At 45.7% G+C, this 19,681-nt stretch overlaps 1 protein-coding gene across 2 annotated transcripts in view; it reads left to right on the top strand.

The window, feature by feature from the left end:
• Nucleotides 1–6,762, top strand: part of PRKCA (protein kinase C alpha) — a 151,666-nt gene extending 144,904 nt beyond the window's left edge. For both annotated transcript variants that reach the window (XM_054171063.1, XM_009902692.2), the window contains 2 exons: nucleotides 1,226–1,366; nucleotides 5,477–6,762. In XM_054171063.1, the coding sequence (XP_054027038.1) occupies nucleotides 1,226–1,366; nucleotides 5,477–5,641 (306 nt within the window). In that variant the 3' untranslated portion in view covers nucleotides 5,642–6,762. The remainder of the gene's footprint in view (nucleotides 1–1,225; nucleotides 1,367–5,476) is intronic.
• The last annotated feature ends 12,919 nt before the right edge of the window (nucleotides 6,763–19,681 follow it).

The raw sequence follows: 19,681 nt of genomic DNA, 5'->3' as shown, positions 1-19,681 counted from the left end.
GGGCAAGACGAACCTGCTCTCTTGCTCTTGAATTGTCTGCTCACCATCTGTTCCACTGGTTCAGAGCTTGGTGGGTTTGGTAAATGCAGCAGCTTCAGAAAGAATTAAAACCACTTGAATCATTGTTCACATTCTCTTGTTAGAGCAAGGGCTTTAGAAGAGTTAGCAAAAATGGGAAAGCTGCTGTTCAGCTTGAGGCAGGATGTGATTCCCAGCCCTTTCCCAAAGGCTGCTGAGAACTGCTTGTATTTTAGGTTCAGAATTGGAATCAGATCAACTCAACATTTGGAGGGAGACTAAAGCAGTACAGCTGAGATTTTAAAAAGATCTATTGAGGTGTCACTCCCTGCAGCATATTAATCATGTCCAATTTGTAAAAGGGCTTTAAAATTCCTCTCCTCCTCCCCCGCCCCCCCTGTACTGGAGCTGAGAGTTGAAGGCTATGTTGCTTAATTCCTAATGTGGACATGGCACTTTGGGACATGGTTAAATGGCCATGGTGGTGCTGGGTTAATGATTGGACTTGATTTTAAAGGTCTTTTCAAACCTAAATGATTCCATGATTCTGTATAAATTGCTGCTCCCAAGCAAGCAGTGCTGGTGGGTTTGGGGATTTTTTTCTTTTCCCCCAAGTCTGCTCAATCCATGCAGCTGGATACATTATTGACCAAAATGTAATTAAGAATGGAAGGGAGGAAACAGAGATTAGGTATTGTCAGCTGGGTGCCAAGAAACTGTAAGATCTGTAATGTCTTTTCTCCAACAAGCCAAGAAAAATGAAGGGGGCGGGGGGGTCTGAGGGGATGTTGTACTTAGTACATCTTTAGTATATTGGAATTTATTATGTCTAATTGATTGCTGGCGTAGGGCAGAAGTTGTTCTGGTGATTCATAAGACCGAACTGAAAGACCAAAGGGAAAACTCCCAAGTGAGATGTGAAGCAGAGGGGTGGCAGAGTGCCCTGGGCACTGCTTGCCCATCCACACCTCCAGCATCAACCTCTGCTGAACTGGAAATGGGTCTCAAGTGCAGCCCTTAATTTTGCTGCTGGTGTGCTGTCATCAGTGATCAAACCAGAAAACTGATCTTCAAAAATTAATTTTTTCTTTTCAAAACAATTTTCTTAGCAACTTGTATCTTCAGGGGAGGAGCAAGCGTATCACAATCTGGGCAAAGTCTGTCTTGCATCCCAGCGTTAACTCATTTGGTGTTTTCTTCCTCACAGCTGATGACTAAACATCCTGCAAAACGCCTTGGCTGTGGCCCTGAAGGTGAAAGAGACATCAGGGAGCATGCTTTCTTTAGGAGAATTGACTGGGAAAAACTGGAAAACAGAGAGATTCAGCCACCTTTCAAACCCAAAGTGGTGAGTGAGATGCCAAGCACTTCCCTCGCTCAATGTGTCTGCAGTCATGCTTTCCCCTGGCGGGAGATTAATGCTCGCTTGGTGGTGCTGAGAATCTGGGACACTTCTAAAATAAGGCAATTTGATTATGGCACACCAGTCTGTAAAGCTGCTAATGTTTTGGCATCCTGTAGCATACCCCAGTCTACTTTGTCCCTTGAAAAAAAAAAAAAAAAAAAAAAAAAAATGCAAGTCTCTGAGCAGTTTGAGTCTTGACTTTCACAGTCAGGCACTGCAGGAGAAGCTGAAAACAGGGGAAAATGTCATATTCACATCAGCCACTTGGAACTTAATAAACTGAATTCCTGACTGTCTCTGACCAGCAGCTGAAGTCAGTGATTAAAGGTATCTGAGTGCTGGGGGAAATTTCCTCCGCCATGGGCTATGCAGCTCAGGGGGTTTGTACTCCCCATCCTCTAGTGACAGAAGCCACATCTGCCAAGTCTGCAATATGATCCCTGGTTTATTTGTAATGTTTGTGACTGGGTTACACCCATGTATCTGTGAGGATGTTTTATTAACCCAAACGAAGGAAAGATGTCCTTACCATGAGAGCTCTTTCCATACTAGCATTTGAGGAGCTTTGTTTGTCACTACAGAATTTCTTCCAGCCTTTGCCATGCTTTATTGACAGGCAAAGGAAAGTATTTGCACACAGGAATAGAAGCTTTCAGGAACAGCTGTAGCTTGCTGTGTCCCAACGTGAAATCTATCTCTAATGCTTTTTTGTGTGTGTGTCAGCTGAGTTGTGTGGCTTGCTGTTGCACTGCAGGTGTAGGATCATTGCTCTGGACACTGATTTATTTACCAATACAGACATGGTAGTGTGCTATCACCAACTAATGAACTGGTGAGAGAGGCCAATCTCTGAGGCAGGCCATCACCAGATTATATTCCCTTGGGGTTTTTTTGGCATACAAATGATTTTTTTTCACATCACCAGGAGCTTAGCTGAATGCTCAGAAGAGTGTTTTGTGCTAGGGGGAAAAGCCCTTTTCATATAGTGTGGATTTTGCATGCAGGAAGGAGTGAAAATAAGTAACATGCCTGGTGCTGCCAACCCTGCCCAGCCAGTCCCCAGAGCTGCCTGTCCCAGGAGGAGCTGCACCTCTTTAAAGCATGTTTTACAGCAGATTTTCATTACATGCTTCTGGAGTCACATTTGAAGAGCTCATAAAGCAAATCTACCTTCACATCTGGGAGTTTTATTAGCTCAGCAATTGAGTGCTTAGGCTTTCCTTGAAGTTAAAAGTCATGCCAGCATGAAGGTACGCAGAGCTTGAAGTGTGGTATGCTTCCATGATAGGATGTTTCATGGCAGATCTTGGCTTCTCTTTAGAGCAGCTGTGCTGTGTCTTTGTGACCATCATGACCTGGTTTGTTTCGTACAGGCTGCTATTAAAATGCACCAAGGCATATTCACATGGAGCCTAACTTCTCCAGCTGAAAATCATCTAAAATCCAAGTCTGAATTTGCATAGCCTCCACAGAGCTAGTTTGTTGTGATTGCTGATTCTATTTATATTGATCCTAGAGAGCAAAAACCACACACCCCCTTATGTTTGAAGACATGGAAGTATTTACAGGCTTTGTTTGGGGTGGGTGGTTTTTTTTTTGGGTCAACCTTTGTAGGTCCATCTCCTCCTTGAAGCCTGATGGTGCAGGAATAATCCTGCTGCTATTGCACACAGGCTGGTTCTCACTCAAACACAGGGCTGCAGATTTTGGGTCAGCAGTTGGTCGGTTTAAATGTGTTCCCTTCCAGATTGACACTTCACAGGCTACAGGCATAGAATGATTATTTAGCAAGGACATTTGACTCACATTTGTAAGGTTAAGAGTTCTAGAAGTCCTTTATTTTCAGTTCTGCTTTAACACTGCATTAACACTCACAAGAGCAATTCTGCTTTTTGATGTAAAAACAAATCACAGAATTGTCAGGGTTGGAAGGGACCTCAAGGATCATCTAGTTCTAGCTCCCCTGCCATGGGCAGGGACACTTCCCACTAGATCAGGTTGTCCACTTAACTGAAGATTGAAATTTCCTCATAAATTGTTACATTCACACCCCAAAGATTCCCAAATTTCACATGAGTTCTTTCTCAGCTTCCACTAGTATAAGCAACAGGGAGAGATCCGGTGGAATCAGGGAGTTTGGTTTCAATCTCCAGCTTGTGTGAATACCTTCCACTTGCTAAAAAAAAAAAAAGATAAGAAGAAAAGAGAAAAAAGAGAAGAGGGCACAGTGTCGTGGAAGGATGATGCATATCTGCTTTAGCAAAAAGTCTTCCCTCCATAAATAGCCCTTTTGTGCCTGCTCTGAGCTGATTGCTGCCTCTAAATAAATGTGACTGTTAATTTGAGGATCCACCAACTTGAATTCCAGTGATGCAGAGTTGTCAAGGTTCAGCCCTGCCCATTCTTGTTCAGAGCTTCTGTACCAAAATGCGTTGGCTTCAGTGAGCAGCAGGGTACTGGGTGAGTGCAGCACCATGGATGTAAAGAGCAGACTACCATCAGCCTTTAGCCCATGGAAGTGTTCCTCTGCTGGTCTTCTTCCAAGACTGAACAAATGTCCTTCTGTGAGCGCTGCAGGCCACTGCCTGAGCATGCATTTTTCATCTGAAATATGAACCAACTCATGCCTGAGGCAGCAGAAGTTCTTTGCAGCTCAGGTCATGCAACGTGTCCTGGTCCAGGACGTGCCAGGTGCTTTGCAGGAAGGTTGGATGCTGTGAGGGAGCTGATTCCAAGATAGCCAAACACCTTGCCCTTGAATTCCCTGAACGGGCCCCTCTTCAGTTGATTTCTCCTGTAAATGTGCAGCTTTATTCATGCTGCATTGGTTCAGACAGAGCCATGTTTAGGACTGGCCTGCTGAAGGAGCCATTTGCTGCCCTTTCCAAGTTATCCTCCAAGTCTGAAGGTAACCGTGTGGTGTCATCCTCCAAATGCAGAGGGAAGTATAATGCAGGGATGGATGGATGGAGAGGAGAGGGTCAGGGACAAAGGGAAGACCCACTCAGTGCCTTTCTCATCCAACACACTGCTCCAAGATCCACAACTGCAGTTAGAGATAAGCAGATTTACCACTTCCCTTTAGACCTCTCCACAATACTCAGTTTTCCTCAGGCATTTTTTTCTTGCACCCAAGCTAATTTTGTTCAGGTCCCACTTTTTCATTGCCTCTAATCATACCTCCCTGCCTCTCAAGTGTTTTCTGTGTTACCCCAAACTATCCTTTTTGCAAACCTCATTTGTTTTCTGCTCTGAATGAGTTGCCTTCAGTGTGTAGCTCTACATGACCCCCTTCTCAGCTGGCCTTTGTGGGACAGGTCTCTTTTCTTGGACAAAACAAGGAGGAAACAGGTGATAGCACATTGTGTAACAAAGACCCATTCCCAGGACACACTCCCTGCCCTCCCCAGGACCAGAGCTCTGCTGTCATTTATGAATCTGTACCAGAGTTTAGAGGCTGTAAAATGAAAAATCAAAGGATAAAAAATGAATTACAGTGAGCTTTCTGCAGCTTGGGAAGGAAACAGAGACCAACACCGAGGTTTCATTTTGCACTGTAAAGGTTTTAAGAATGTGATTGGTTAACGTCCATCCTGGAAGCAACAGGGGGAGGGCTTGTAAGAGCATTGCCCTCCCTGCAGGGGGCAAGCCCTCCGCCCCCTGCTTCCAGGATGGGCCTTAACCCATCACAAAGGAGAATGAAATGACTTGGCAGGTGAAGTAACTTCTGCTGTGCCCATAGATTTTTTTTCCCCCTTTTTTATGGCAGTAATTCTGGATTTTTAAATCTCTTTACTTCCTTATCTCATGCTGGTGCATAGAAACTTCCCTGACTCTGTTTTTCATCACAATTCATCGATTTAAACTTTTCTGTTTGCGGGGGTGTGGGTTGGGAAGGGGTTTGTTACCATTTCTAAACTACTCCTAAGAAACAGGGGGAAAGTCTTGCATGCATCCTGAAAACTCTGCATGAAGCTGGAGCTGCCAATGCATTACTGAGATTTGTTGAGCCCTTTCTTTTCCTGTTTTTCACTCTCCTGTTTTTTCTTGCAGTGTGGCAAAGGTGCTGAGAACTTCGACAAATTCTTCACGCGAGGCCAGCCGGTGCTGACCCCCCCAGACCAGCTGGTCATTGCCAACATAGACCAAACAGATTTTGAAGGGTTCTCCTATGTCAACCCCCAGTTTGTACACCCCCTTGTAGAAAATGTAGCATGAAACGGCCCAACAGGAACAAATCCCACGGTGGGGAACGGTCTTTAACCCTACAATTTTTAGGCTTTTGCCTCGTTGATTCCGTCTAGGTCTGGAAATTGTAGGGTTAGATGGGGGAAGATGGGGGAAAGGCCACTCTTTCAGGATTTGGGCTTTGCAGCAGTGATGTGTTGTCTTCATGGGAGATAAATTAGTGTATGGTGCCCACTTAACTCTTCTAGAAGTCACCACTGACTTGTCTAAACTGACCCAGGTTTTGGTATGTTAGAGATTTTTGTAACTTCCCCCTGCCCTTTTGCTCCCTTTCCCACATTGCTGTGTTAGAAGCAATCTAACACGTGGTCTGAAAACAAACCCTAACCCCCAATAGTTAGTCCCTATCAGGGGGTGATGAGAGATGAGAGTGCTCTACCCTGAGGGACTGCTCCTCCCTGCTCTGCCCGGTGACTTTGGGGAGCTCAGCAGCACAAGAGACTGAAGCAGCAGCCCCAGGGAGGAGGGGAATGCAAATAATGGTTGAAAGAAATTGTTTGGGAAGTACAACAGAAAGGAGTTAGGAGTGGGTGGGAGTGGGGGGACAAAATTCAATTCAACCCTGAGGCTTCCTGAGCTGATCCTCTAAGCAACGCCAAGGTTAAACACACTTCAGTGGTGGCCAGATCTCTAGGATCTTTGCTACGTAGCATGTGGTAAACTCAAGGGTGATTTTTTGTCTTTAATAATAATGATTATGATAATAATAATAGTAATAATAACTTTAATAATATTTTTGTGAATTTTAATCTCCATGAGATTATTCTGTGATCCAGGGTGCCATTGTTTGTTCAGTTAATTTAATTTACACCACTCCTCAAAGTTTACTGGTGAACTGGTTCTAATGCCGATATTTTAACTATGACATTTGTTAACCTGGAATGTCAAACAAACCTGAAATCCCTGCAATCTTCTTTACATGTCTTTATTTATAGCCTGCAGTATAGGGCAGTAGTAAATGGAAGGAAGCATTCTGTGTGGTCAATAACATAAACTGCAGCCCCAAGAGACTTCCTGGCTTCTCCAGAATCACTCCTGAGAATCAAGTGAGATTTAGTCTTAAACTAAGCAGTTTTAATTAAAAAACAAAACTTGAGGCTGTAGAATAATCAAGCCTGAAAAAAAACACCAAAACAAAACACAAAAGAAGCAGCAGCTAAAACTTGTTTTATCGATAGGATGGAATTTAATACCTTTTACACATGCTTCATGCAATGAATTTTGCATGCTTAGTAGTAACTCTTAATAATAAGGGTTAATAATAAGCAGCTCTCTCTCTTACTGATGTAATCATATCAAGCATCAAGAGTGTTATCAACGTTTTCTAAACCAAATTGTGCTTTATTTGTGAAGTTCTCGTTCCCAAATGCCATCCTTTAGGTTTAGCTAAATGTTTTCTTGCTGTTGGTTTAGGGGTTTCATTTGTTTGCTTGTATGTTTTTTTTTCCCCTTTAGGGTTTGGATATTGTTAATGGCTTTAGGGTATAACCTTGTGGGATTGGTTTGTTGTTTTGGGTTTTTTTTTTTACAGTAGATCTCCTTTGAAACAATAATTGCTACCTGCAAGTTTTCAACAAGGTTCAATTAGGCTTTCATTTCACCTCTGCTTGTTACATACAGGGAAGGAAATAGACTTTATTTGCAGTGCTGAACACTGTAATTAATGCAATCTTCTCCTCTCCTATCACTTAGAGAAACAAATTTTGATATTTCCTCTTATGACTTACCAGAAGATATTAATCCAAATATCAGTAAATATTAATATTAATTTTTTTTGGGTGCATATTTGGGGTTTGTTACAGCATGTAAAATAGTTGTCAGTGCACTTGCCTTTTTTGGTTTGTTTTTTTTTGCCTTTTTCCTCCCTTCTGCCTTGTTACCCTTAGCAGCCATAGGCACTTTCTGTCTGTCGGATGTGCATGATGATGCCAGAAGCATGATGTCTCTGTTGCTGCATGCAGACTGATTACAACTTTTTTTCCAGCATGTAAACATACTCAAAAGAAGAAGTAAGATATTTGCCATAAAAGAGTTCAATTTATACTAGACTATGTAACTGGTGGGCAAGGGGAGGGTGGGAGGGGAATCTACTTTCTAATCATCTTTTATGACAATAAAACATGGAACCTGTGCCAAAGATTCTGTTAGAAAGATCCAATCCTGCACACTGGTAACCAGGTGGGTGGGTTTGAGCTGGGGTAGAGCGGGACAGGTTGTGAGTGGGACACGGTTGGATGTGAACAGCATCTGTGTCCTGCTTCTGTAGCTGTGGTGCCCTCAAAGGCTGAGTTTTTGGTGCCTATGGTTTGTGATTGCAGCACTCCTGTGGTTTGGCTTTTGCCCAGTCATGGTCTTTTTGCAGCCCTAGCGCCAAGCAAGGAATATCTCCCTGGGTAAGGCTGAGCAGGTTTAATGGGCAAACTGGACCATTCTGAGCATGGGAAAGCACCCTCTAACAAAGGGCACTGGCCAGTTAACAAGAACTCAGATTGTTGCCTAAATGAACTGAACTCACCATGTTTAAAACCTTTTAGGAGTATGAATTTTAAACCATTCTGTGTCAAATATGTTACCAGACAAGTCTGAAAGTTCATTTTCTACTTTGTATGTTACCTACTTTGCAGATGATGATGTTCACGATAAAGCACATGAACTAAGGGCAGCATTCATGACTGTTTCTGTTCTTCTGAATGTCTTTAGGCTGCCACAGGTTAGGAGGATCTGAGCATCACACTGTAGAAGACTGTAAGAGAGTCAAGAGATTCCTGAGGCTCAGGCTGTGAATAGTTAAGGGACTCTCAAGTCAATCTGCAGAGAGGCAGCTTGAAGAGTGTGAAGGGAATAAGAGACTTCTGAAAAAGGAAAATGTTGAAATACTAGCACACAGGATTTGGAAGTAAGAAGATCAGTAAGGAGGCAGAACTGAACCAAGATACAAACAGGCAGGAGGTCTTGTGGGTAGATGTGCCCAGTCATAGAATGCATTGGGGTGGAAGGGACCTTTAAAGGTCATCCAGGCCAACCCCCCTGCAGCCAGCAGGGATGTCTGCAACTGGAGCAGGTTGCTCAGAGCACCAAACAACCTTACCTGGAATGGTTGCAGGGATGGGACATCTACCACCTCTCTGGGCAACCTGGGCCAGTGTCTTACCACCCTCTGCATAAAAAAATTCTTCCTTCAATCTAGTGTAAATCTCCCTCTTTTTTAGTTTAAAAACATCACCAATCAGTTCAGTTCTGTTTCCTGATGAAATGTAGAGGGAAGCCCCATTGTGTGGGGGGGCTGTCACTGGCATAGCTGTGATGGTCAGTGCAGTTCACACCAGAACTGGGCATTAAAGAGCTGGTCCCAACATCTGGACAGAGCTGCTCATTTTCTGGCTACCTCTCATAACCAATTTCTTCAGCACTTGCATTTGCTCCCCAGCTGTTCCGATGCAGAAGCAGAAATTCCTCTTCAGGGTTGCTACCAGCAGTCCCTGGGCTTGCCACAGCTCATGTACTCTTCTGTACGTGCTTATAACACATAGGAAAAGGTTCTGCAAGCTCCTGGGTCCTGCAGGAAGCAGACAAGGTTGTGTAAAGCAGGGACTAACTATTTCTGTGGTTCCTCACTGCTCTGCCCAGTGCTTTTCCACGTGAACGCTCACGCTTGAGCCAGCCCTTTCCATGAGAATTCATCATCCAGAAATGTATAGTGTCAAGTAAAACCTGAAGTACCAAACAAGCCTTTTCATATCTTTTTAAACACAAATGTTATTTATATACTATTTTTCACAAGATTTGGGTTTCTAGAGAACATCTATCAGCAGAGGGAGAGGTACTGGAACTGCTTTTCTTTTGCTTGTGTTCAGTAGCAACCAAAATCTGAACACCCACATCCTTACAAAGATTTCTGAAAGTCAAACTGAGAGTTATAATGCACTGAAGCTGGGGTGGAAGTTCTGGGAGCTGTGTTTCCATCCCACATGCACTCAAGTCCCCAGGGGCTCTGGAACAGCCCTGTTTGTGCTGGGGGAGGCACAGGCCTTCCACGTAAATCTTCCAGGTTGTTTCCAGGAATTAAATAGGATTTAACTGGCTCCTAGGCAACTTTCTTCATTATTTAGGCATCTGGGTGTTTTTATCCACCTTGGAGTTACTTTAGAAAGGTGGTGGGCTTCCAGCATGGCCACTTTGGCTGCTGACCAGTCTCAGTGTTCTTAGCAGGTACTGCACATAGGTAAGAAGGAAAGAGCACATTCCCATAATAAAATACCCCTCCCTAATCCATTTTAGAGGAGAAATGCAATTAGGCTTTCTGATCCTTCATTCTTTCCAGAAATACAAATTGAATTTCCTTTTACAAACTGAAGAAAGTTCTTCTGGAAGTCAGCTGTTAGTTTGAAAGAAACTCATCGTATCTAAATGCTGTTGGCCTTTGAAATCCATCCTGTCTTGGGGGTGAATTGAGTTGAATAATCTTGGACTCCTGTGAAATGAATAAGGTCAAGTGAGAGAGGATCTTCTCTTCTAGCTAGAAAGATGATGTGTCCAAGGGCTGGCACTGGGGGCGTACCACTTGGAGGGTCTGTCTTCTGAGTGGGTCCATCCGGATGCAATCCCGGTTAAATGCCATAGGAGATGTGTGGGTAGCAGAGGAGCCAGATGCTCTTCGTTACACAAATCACACCCTGGGAAATAATGAAAATAACAATCCAATAATGCTATGAGTAGCAAGCATATTACAGTGTTTACAGTGGGCTTTGGGACCTGCCAGGAAACTTCTGGAAAGATTTCATGTGATTTTCAGCTGTTCAGTCATGAACACAAATCATTGCACATGTGTTTGTGTCAGGCAGTGGGTCCCCTCTGTGCTGTTGGCTAGGTAAGCACTGAGCTGCCAAGTAGTAAAAGGGTGGACAACTAAATCACTTTTCTCCTCAGCTCCACACTCTTAGATAAGATCAGAAACCGCTCAGCTGAAGAATTACGGAAGACTTGACTCCATAAACTCGTTTGATTTCTTACCAACCTGTAACTGTGCCAGCAACAACTGGTAATTAAATCGCCTTATGATGAATAACAACCCTGCACTGCAGCCCTCCTGTTCTGGGAAAGCCTTGAGAGGGAGAGGGCAAAGGGGTTTACCTCTCTGCCTCAGTTACCTCATCTGTAAAATGGGGGTAATAATACTTACCTGCCTCTCAGAGAGCTATGAGGACTTCTTGGGTGACATTTCTAATCCACTTTTAACCTGCAAAGGGTTGTGTGAGTATTATTATCACTTTTAATATTAAACCAGTTTATTGCATTCATGTGGTACTGCTGGATGTGCCATGTGCTTTCTACTTTTTATAGAGAACTTTAGGAATTCTTCTGAAGCTCTTTGAAGAGAAATCAAATCAGATCTGATAAGTTTCTTACAGAATCTGGAGTCCAGCCTTTGCTAACTGGAGTCGGGGTGCAGCAGGGAGTGATGCTGGCTGCTCGTGGAGGTCAGCTGGCACTTCCCTCTTTTCCAGTTACTGGGATTCCTATGTGCAATTGAAAAATTCCATGGAAATGGAAGTCTTAGCAGGACAGATTCTTGTAGAGTGAGATTCCCTATGGGTAAATAAAGTCAGCAAGGCTGTTTTCTAGCAATGTTTGTACAGCCTCCCATTGCAGGAGGAGTTTTATTCTTTATGCAGCTGGTCCATCCGTGACAGGTTTAGTCTGATGAGATTTGAATGTATTCCTGTGTTGTATATCTTTGTGCTTTGCTTTTTTCCTTGTGTGTGTTACCATAGTCCAGATTTAAAAGAAAACCACCCTAGAAGCTATGATTTACCTTCCATTGATGGCAGTAGACCAAAAGAAAAGAATGAAGAAGGGGAAAAAAAGTGCAGTCTATTAATAATTTTCATAGTATCCCAGAGTGGTTTGGGCTGGAAGGGACCTCTAAAGGTCATCTAATCCAACCCTCCTGCAGTCAGCAGGGGCATCTTCAACTAGAGCAGGTTGCTCAGAGCCACAACCAACCTGACCTGGAATGGAGTTCTGCCACCTCTCTGGGCAGCCTGGGCCAGTGTTTCAACCACCCTCAGTGTAAATTTTAAACTCTCGTTGCCATTTTAAACGGTGATGTGCAGGAAGAGTAGCAGCAGCACTGATAACCAGCCCAGCATTGACAACCAGCCCAGCCTGCTTCCATTGAAGTTCATTTCTCACTACAGGACACATTGGAAAGTCCACAGCTAATGTTAAATTAATTTTGTAATCATGAGTTGGTGACAGAAACATTTTAATAGAAAGCAGAATTTTGTTTCTGAACTTTATAAACCTCTTCCTAAGAACTATTTGAATTGTACTGAATTCCTTCCATGAGAGGCAGAGGTTCCTGTGCTGTTTGGTCCTCCAAGGCATCTAGTGGAACTGTGACAGGCTTAGAGCACTCTGGGTGCTTAGTGCTTTGCTGGAGCCAAGACCATGATTTCCAGCATCTGGCAGCACCAAGCCTGTAATCCCCAGATCAGCAACAGCATCAAGTGTGTGCTTGTGCCTGCTGCTGTTGGGCAGAGCAGGGACATTGGTGCTTCCCATCCCGTAGAAATCAGTAGAGTTTGCACACCTGGATGCCTTGTTGACTCGGAGCAGATAAAAACATTCTTGCAGTGATGATACAAATTCAGCCTGGGGCTTGTTTCCTGCTGAACCTTTCCATGTATTCTCTCCTGAGCTAATAAAATGAATGCAAGAAAAATCCTTTCAAGAAAATGAAGCTCATTGCCTCTTTCATAAAGGTGCATTTCCCATTTGCAGGAGAGCACAAAGCCCACCTGAAGCTGTTAAAATGGTTCCTTTAACACTACCTCCTTTTAAGGAGGAGTGATCTCACCAGGAACCCTTTCATCCTTAGTACTATTATTTTAAGTCCCAGGTTTTGTGATTTATAAAGAGGAGAACATCATTTATTTTCCAATCATTCATCTGCTAGGTGCTAGCAGAAAATTGGGAGAGGCCATTCCTTGTTCAATGAATCCAAATGAATCAATCCTTGGAAGAACAGTGGGCAAGGCTGATGTATAAATCACAGCACCCTTTCCCTGCCTCCCCCCCCTTAATTTGCAGTATCTCCAATCCTTGTTTGCATGAACTGCTTTTTGTTCAGTATTAACTGTAGTTTTGAAGCAAGTGTGTATGAATAAAAATCCTGATTGTTCACTTTTGTGGGAGTTTGCTCTGCCTCAGTGAAATTGCAGCCCAAAATTGGACTCTACAAAGCTCGGAGCCTGCAGGGATCACAGTGAGCAGCCACAGAGCTCACTCAGACCTCACTTCTCCATTCACACAGAATTTAACCTGGGCCCTTTTTAATTCCTCTTAATAAATCAAGAGAAAAAGAGGCTTAACTGGGGAAAAGATGCCTGTGTGTAAGAGGATTTCAAAATGCTGAGAGGTGAGCAGGCAGCTCTCTGAGCCAGCAGATCCTTGGCTCGGTGTCCCTGAGCCAGCAGGTCTCTCTAACCTTCTCCGTATCTCTGAGCTGCTCCGGCCTGGTGTGAATACTGCAGAGGGGAAAAAAACAGCTCCCAGGAGTGAAGTGAGTTTCTCAGGGTGGAGAGTCTCATTCAAACCCTGATATGAGACTTGCTGATGGAGGATGTGCCCTCCTTCTAGGCACTGACCTCACTTTTTCACATCCCTGTGTGTGTAAGCCTCAGGTGATTCATTCCACCCTCTGCCACAATTTCCTGGGAAGAGAGTTTGTTTCATGGGGATTTATGATGGTCAGGGCTCACCTTTGCCATGAAAATACTAGGGTTGATCCTCCTGGAGAAGACAACACCTCCCAGTCCCACCAGTCAAGTCCACCTCAAGTCCAGGCACTCGCCTCGTTCGGTATGACATCATTTTGTTTTCAAAATGTGAAAGCCATCTTCAAATATTGTGACAACTTGACAGACGCTTTCTCTGCTTGCTCTCAGAGGTACTGAGTCTCATGCTAATTCAGTAATTAGGTTAGTTTAATTGGCAGCAAAGTCTGGTTGAGTTTGCCCAAAGGAGTGGTTGAAACTCATCTTTTTTTTTTCCCTAGAGACAGCATTTCCATGCTGCCGCATGCTGCTCAGTCTTCATCTGATGTGCACAGCTTCTCCTGAAGCCCATGGACACATCTTTTCTCAGGTCTTCAGAGCTTTCTGCAGAGCAGAAGAGGATGTTAGTGGAGGCATCATTGCCCTGAGCTGGTGGGTGTGCAGTTGGTGCAGGAGGGAAGCTGGTCCTTACCCCTCAGTACTGCCAGACTTTGCACCTCCCACCACCTTGGCTGTCCAGATGAGATGGGTGGGATTTCATTCCCAGCTGTGGCCTTCAGGGTGGACCCTGGAGTTGGCCCTGCAGTCAAGGGAGCACTTAGCTCCCCAGAAATATAAATAGGGATGTTTGGACCTGTCAGGGCTCCTAACATCACAAATGGTCATTATTGACCAACATGAACAGCACAGGCAACCAACCCTTTGCAGTGTCAATTCCAGGCTATACAGAAAGGGGGAGGGGGATGTGGGGGGGGAAGACTAAGAACACCTTTCTATAGCTCATCTCTGTTCCCCTTGCCAGCAGTGGGCACATCACCCTCTTCAGCCATGGCTTAACCAAACCATGGCATCCTTGGCTTTTGGGTGAGACCAGACTCGTCAAACAAGTCTCCAAACACTCTCCAGACATACCCCTGGGGAAAGGCAGGTCTGGTGAAGGTGAGTGTAGACAGAAAGTGACACCAGCCTGGCATAAATATTGGTACCAGGATCTGAGGAGCTGGTACTGCTTTGGGAGCAAATAGTCTGCAGGTGGTCCTGTTCCTCTGCTGCCCTGGCTATGGAGGAGATGCACTCATGGCTGGGGCAGGGGGGGGAGGGTTGAGGAAATTTGTACAAACTCTGTGTTTTTGTTGAACTTTCTCTAAGCGGGCAGGATAAGGCTGGTGGTCCCTGGGGAAATGAGTTAAAGGCTCTTGCAGAGGAGGCTGTATCTCCCCATGGCAGCTACATCCCATACATGAGAGCATCTCCACCGGGAATGCTTCCAGCACTCAATAAATCACAGCAATTACTCGTGGCCACCACCCACAGCTGAAGGCACATCCTCCTGCTCCCAGCCTCAGCTTCTCTTTAGAGATTTCAGAGAATCACAGAATGTCTGGGGTTGGAAGAGACCTGCAGAGATTGTCCAGTCCAACTCTCCTGCCAGAGCAGGGTCACTTAGGGCAGGCTGCGCAGGAACAAATCCAGGTGTGTTTTGAAAGTCTTCAGAGAAGGAGACTCCACAGCCTCTCTGGGCAGTCTGCTCCAGGGCTCTGTCACCTGCACCATGAAGAAGTGTCTCCTTGTGTTGAGGTGGAACCGCTGTGTTCTAGCTTGTACCCATTGTTCCTTGTCCTGTCACTGGGCACCACCCAAAAGAGCCTAGCACTTTCAGCTTCATCTTGACACCTACCCCTCAGATATTTATAAATGTTGATCAGATTCCCTCAGCCTTTTCAAGACTAAACAGCCCCAGGCCTCTCAGATTTGGGTGTTTGACTTAGAATATTTTTACAGACAGTGTCGCAAATAGAATCTTCTCCTCTGGGAGCTGCTGGGGTAGCTACAATGATGACTGCATTAATTACCATGAGGTAATTACAGTCCCACTCAAGTAATTTTCACTGCTTAGCTGAAAAAAAACCAAACCCTGAGTAAGCCCCATGGAGCCAAGGAAAAGCAAAGAGAAATCAATGAGGGGTCCAAATCAGGCAAACTCTTGCCACATGTGGATAGGTTGTCCTCAAAGGGATGTTTTCCTCAACTTCATCTGTCACTTCTCACCTTCACAAATTGATGCTAGGCCCAAAGAAACAGGGATCTGACTGGAAGAACAGTCAGTGGCAAGTCTGCAGAGTTATCTGCAAGGGTTTCTTTTTTGCCTTTTTTCCCCTCTGCCTTTCCCAAAGAAGGAGCATGAAATGAGGCAGATCTCCTGGGAGATGAGTCAACGCTGTCTCCTTCTCAAGGGACTTGCCACATTCGCTGCCAGGGTGATGGTGTCAGACACCAGCTGCCACTTTTACTGTTCATTACTGGTCCCTGAGTCAGCACCCAACATCCCACCTCAGGAGATGTTGATGTACAATGTGACGAAGGGGGAGAAAAAAATCCAAAATCAATTTAAAGTGCAATACCCAAGTGAGAAAAAACAAAACTAAAAAACACAAAAAAAACCCCAACCCACAATGGAAGTTTGCTTAGAAGTGGTTTAGATCTTATTCTCACCCAACAAGGGAGGCAAAATCACCCATCTCTTCCTCTGCCACACAGAGAGCCTGTGAGTCACATGCTGGGAATGAATTTCCTTTCCCTTGCAGGCCTCAGTCCCCTCCCCATAGCACAAGGGCTCCCCAAAGGTGATGGTAGCAGGGCTGCTAGAGGGGCTTTTAATGCCATCTGTGGGAGTGGATCTTTCAGGAGATGTGATGAAGGGGTGGACCCTGCCTCTCAGGAGCATGGAATGCAGTTACTGGTGACTATTGGGGTCACTGCAAATTTCCTGTTGAAATTGGTTTTGAAAGGAGCTGGGGTTCGCAAGGCTGTGCTGCACAGAGTGCTGATGTCTGCATTAGGTTACTGAAAGATAATCACCTCTGCCAACCCTGCAGCGAGGCTGAGCCATGGCTGCTCACAGATGTTTTCAGGCCTCTTTTATGTTTGCTTTGTCCCACCCCTAACCTCCTGTTCTTGTGAGTTTCAGCTCTGTATGTGTTATGGGTTAGGTGTACACAGATGAGGGGCCTGGAGCATCTCTGATGAGGAGAGGCTGAGAGACCTGGGCATGTTTAGCCTGGAGAAGAGCAGCCTGAGAGGAGATCGTTTCAATGCTCAGCAAAACCTAAAGGGTGGAGGTGGTGAGGATGGTGCTGGGCTCTTTTCAGTGGTGCACAGTGACAGGACAAGGTGCAACAGACACAAAGTGCAAGAGAAGAGGTTTCACTTGAACTTAAGGAAAAACTTCAGTGTGAGGGTGCTGGAGCCCTGGAGCAGGCTGCCCAGAGAGGTTATGGAGTCTCCATCTTTGGAGAGATTCCAAGCCCACCTGGACATTGTGATCCTGGGCAAGCTGCTGTGAGGGCCCCTATTTTAGCAGGGGTGTTGGACTAGATGATCTCCAGAGGTCACTTCCAACCCCCACAATGCTGGGATTCTGTGTGTGGTGGAAATGCTGGGAGGATTGGGATGCTCAGGTGTTCATAGCAGCATTTCAGCTGCTGGATTTGCCCTGGAATGCTTTCCAGGGACTGGGCTTTCATAAACCTGTGCTTACTCCCTACACGTCACTAGCACGCAGCCCTGGGAAGCACAGGTACCTGGCCAGCCTGAACACAAACTAATTGTTCCTCAGATTACAAACCAGTGTTTGGTCCTCGTCAGCTTGGAGGATTTGATCCATCACCCCTTATCTCTCTCCTCTGTTCCCAGCACTTAATAAAACTCAGTGCCCAGAACAGAGAGACTTCTGAATCCATATAAAACACTCCACAAAAAGCTTCATTAAAGCTTCAGCATTTTCAGTGACAGCTCCAGGAGCACTCTTCTTTTAGCAGGATTCATTTGCTTCTCCTGCAAGTGTCACCATGTCTGAGACAGTGATTAGGTGTGATTGCAGGATAAACCCATCAGAAATGGTTATAAGAGCACCCAGCAATGAGTGCAAAGGGAGAAGGAGGGAAAGAGCAAAAATCAGCAATGAGAAAGCATCCCAAACCTGCCTGGATCAGTTCCTGGTCCTTTTGGGATAAGTAATTTAGCATTCTCGTGCCTGATTGACCCTAACATCATTAAAAGATTGGTAATGAATTTCAGTGCTATATAAATCACATGGAAAACTATTACCCTTAATACAAGTGTTATGAGGCTTTAATAATTAATGGCATCTAAACTGCTTTCCAGAACATGACCTTTTAAATCAGATTGCTGTGGCCAGAGCCATCCCTCATCCTGCAAGCAGCCTGCTTCCAGACAGCCTGGGTGGCTCCAATGGGGCCCAGGTGGCCAAGAACAGCAACAGCATCCTGGTTTGTGTCAGGTAGAATGTGGTCATCAGGACCAGGGCAGAGACTGTCGCCCTGTACTCAGCACTGGTGAGGTCACACCTTGAATACTGGGTTCAGTCTGGGGCCCCTCACTACAAGAAAGACATTGAGGACTTGGAGCAGGTCCAGAGAAGGGCAAGGAAGCTGGTGAAGGGTCTGGAGAACAGGGCTGGTGAGAAGTGGCTGAGGGAACCGGGATTGTTTAGCCTGGAGAAAAGGAGATTCAGGGGAGACCTCATTGCTCCCTACAACTCCTTGGAAGGATGTTGGAGTGAGGTGGGGGTCTTCTCCCTAGTACCAGGTGTTAGAACAAGGGGAATTAGTCTCAAGTTGCACCAGGGAAGGTTTAGGTTGGATGTTAGGAAAAAAATTCTGTACTGCAAGAGTGGTCAGGCACTGGAACAGGCGGTGGAATCACCATTCCTGAAGGTGTTCAAGAAGCCTGTGGACATGGCACTTGGAGACACGGTGGAATTGATCTTAGAGGTCTTTTACAACCTTAATGACTCTGTGGTTCTATGGCTGAAGGGCACTGACCTCTCACACCCAGTGAGGAGGTGGGACATGGGCACTTCATGCCCTTCCTAACCTTCTTCCCTCCAATGTGGGGACACAGGAGCTGGGCAGACTACGCCACCACAACAGCAAAAGGCTGCAACTGGTGGAGCTGCTGGGGCAAAGCTGCTGAACTGGCACCTCCTCAGCTTTTATTAGCTCAGATTAGCTCCATTTGGTTCCAGAGGGTGGTTTGTGTTAAATGCAGAGCCTGACTTCCGCTCACACGTGTGCCTTTGTTGTACCCTGAGTCAGAGCCTCTTGGAGAGGCTGCGGAAAGCTCTGCACCTCCAGGATTTTTTTAAGCTCTCACACAGCTTATGTGGGTGAGGGGGGATAAAAATAATGTTTCACCTCTCCCTGTGCTGCCTCCCAAGCAGTGGCTGCAGGCAGAAGGATGTGAAGGAGAAACAGCAAACGGAGCTTCAGCTCCAACAGCCCACAGGAGTTAATTCCTTGTGGCACAAGCAGGATGTGAAAATCCTGCCCAGAAAAGGGAGGGAGACTTGGTGTTCTCTGGGGCCATGAGTGAGTTTCCCTCTTTTCCTACTTTCAGTGTTTGAAAGCTAAAGAAAATGTAAAAAAAAAAAAAAACAACCCCAAAAAAGCAACCAATAACATTGCTGCTGGGATAAGGAACTGGATCGTGAGTGTGTGCTGGCTTCTGCGATGTAACAGGACCCAAGTGGAGCAACCCACCCCATGCTCCCATCCCACCTACCCAGGAGCCGTGGGTGCCACAGCTGTGGGTCCCAGCCCCAGGCTGCTGCTGCTGGTTTTGCTCTCTTGTGCCAAATCTGTTCCACAAACACCCTCTCATGGAAAGAGAAAACCTCTCCAGTCTTTCAACAAGTGATTCCCAACCTTTGGAAGCTGCACGGGGGCGGCAGTGGGTTCCCCTTAGCACTGTGCTGAGGCTGCTGCACATCACTGGCATGCTCCAGCATCTCCCCAAGCCGTTCTGCCCACAAACCCACAAAAAATAGCAAAGGCTGAGGCAGCTGGCATAGAGCATCTGTCACCTCCCACACAAGTCACAGCAGCTCCAGCACCGTGGCACCAGATCCTTGCCTCTACCTGCTGCCTCTCCTCTCTCCTCAGGCAAACACTGCCCTTCCTGCCTGGTGCAGACATTCCCTTTCTGTGCTCAAAATGATCCTTACAGCCTGGGATACATCAAAGTGGGGCAGTGGCTGTTGTCCAGCATGGGGTGGCTTGAGAGGCAGCTACCCATGGCATGGCTCATCCCAGGCTGTTTGCTGGGGAGATTTGCTGTCTCAATAATTCAGCATAGAGCAAATTAGAGGGAGTGGGAGGGGAGGCAAACCTGAGGTTTCCTATCAGTTTGTGGCCAGAGTTGGCAGCACCAG

Source organism: Dryobates pubescens, chromosome 20 (genome assembly GCF_014839835.1).
Source record: "Dryobates pubescens isolate bDryPub1 chromosome 20, bDryPub1.pri, whole genome shotgun sequence".
Lineage (NCBI taxonomy): Eukaryota > Metazoa > Chordata > Aves > Piciformes > Picidae > Dryobates > Dryobates pubescens.
This window is presented reverse-complemented; position numbering and strand designations above follow the sequence as displayed.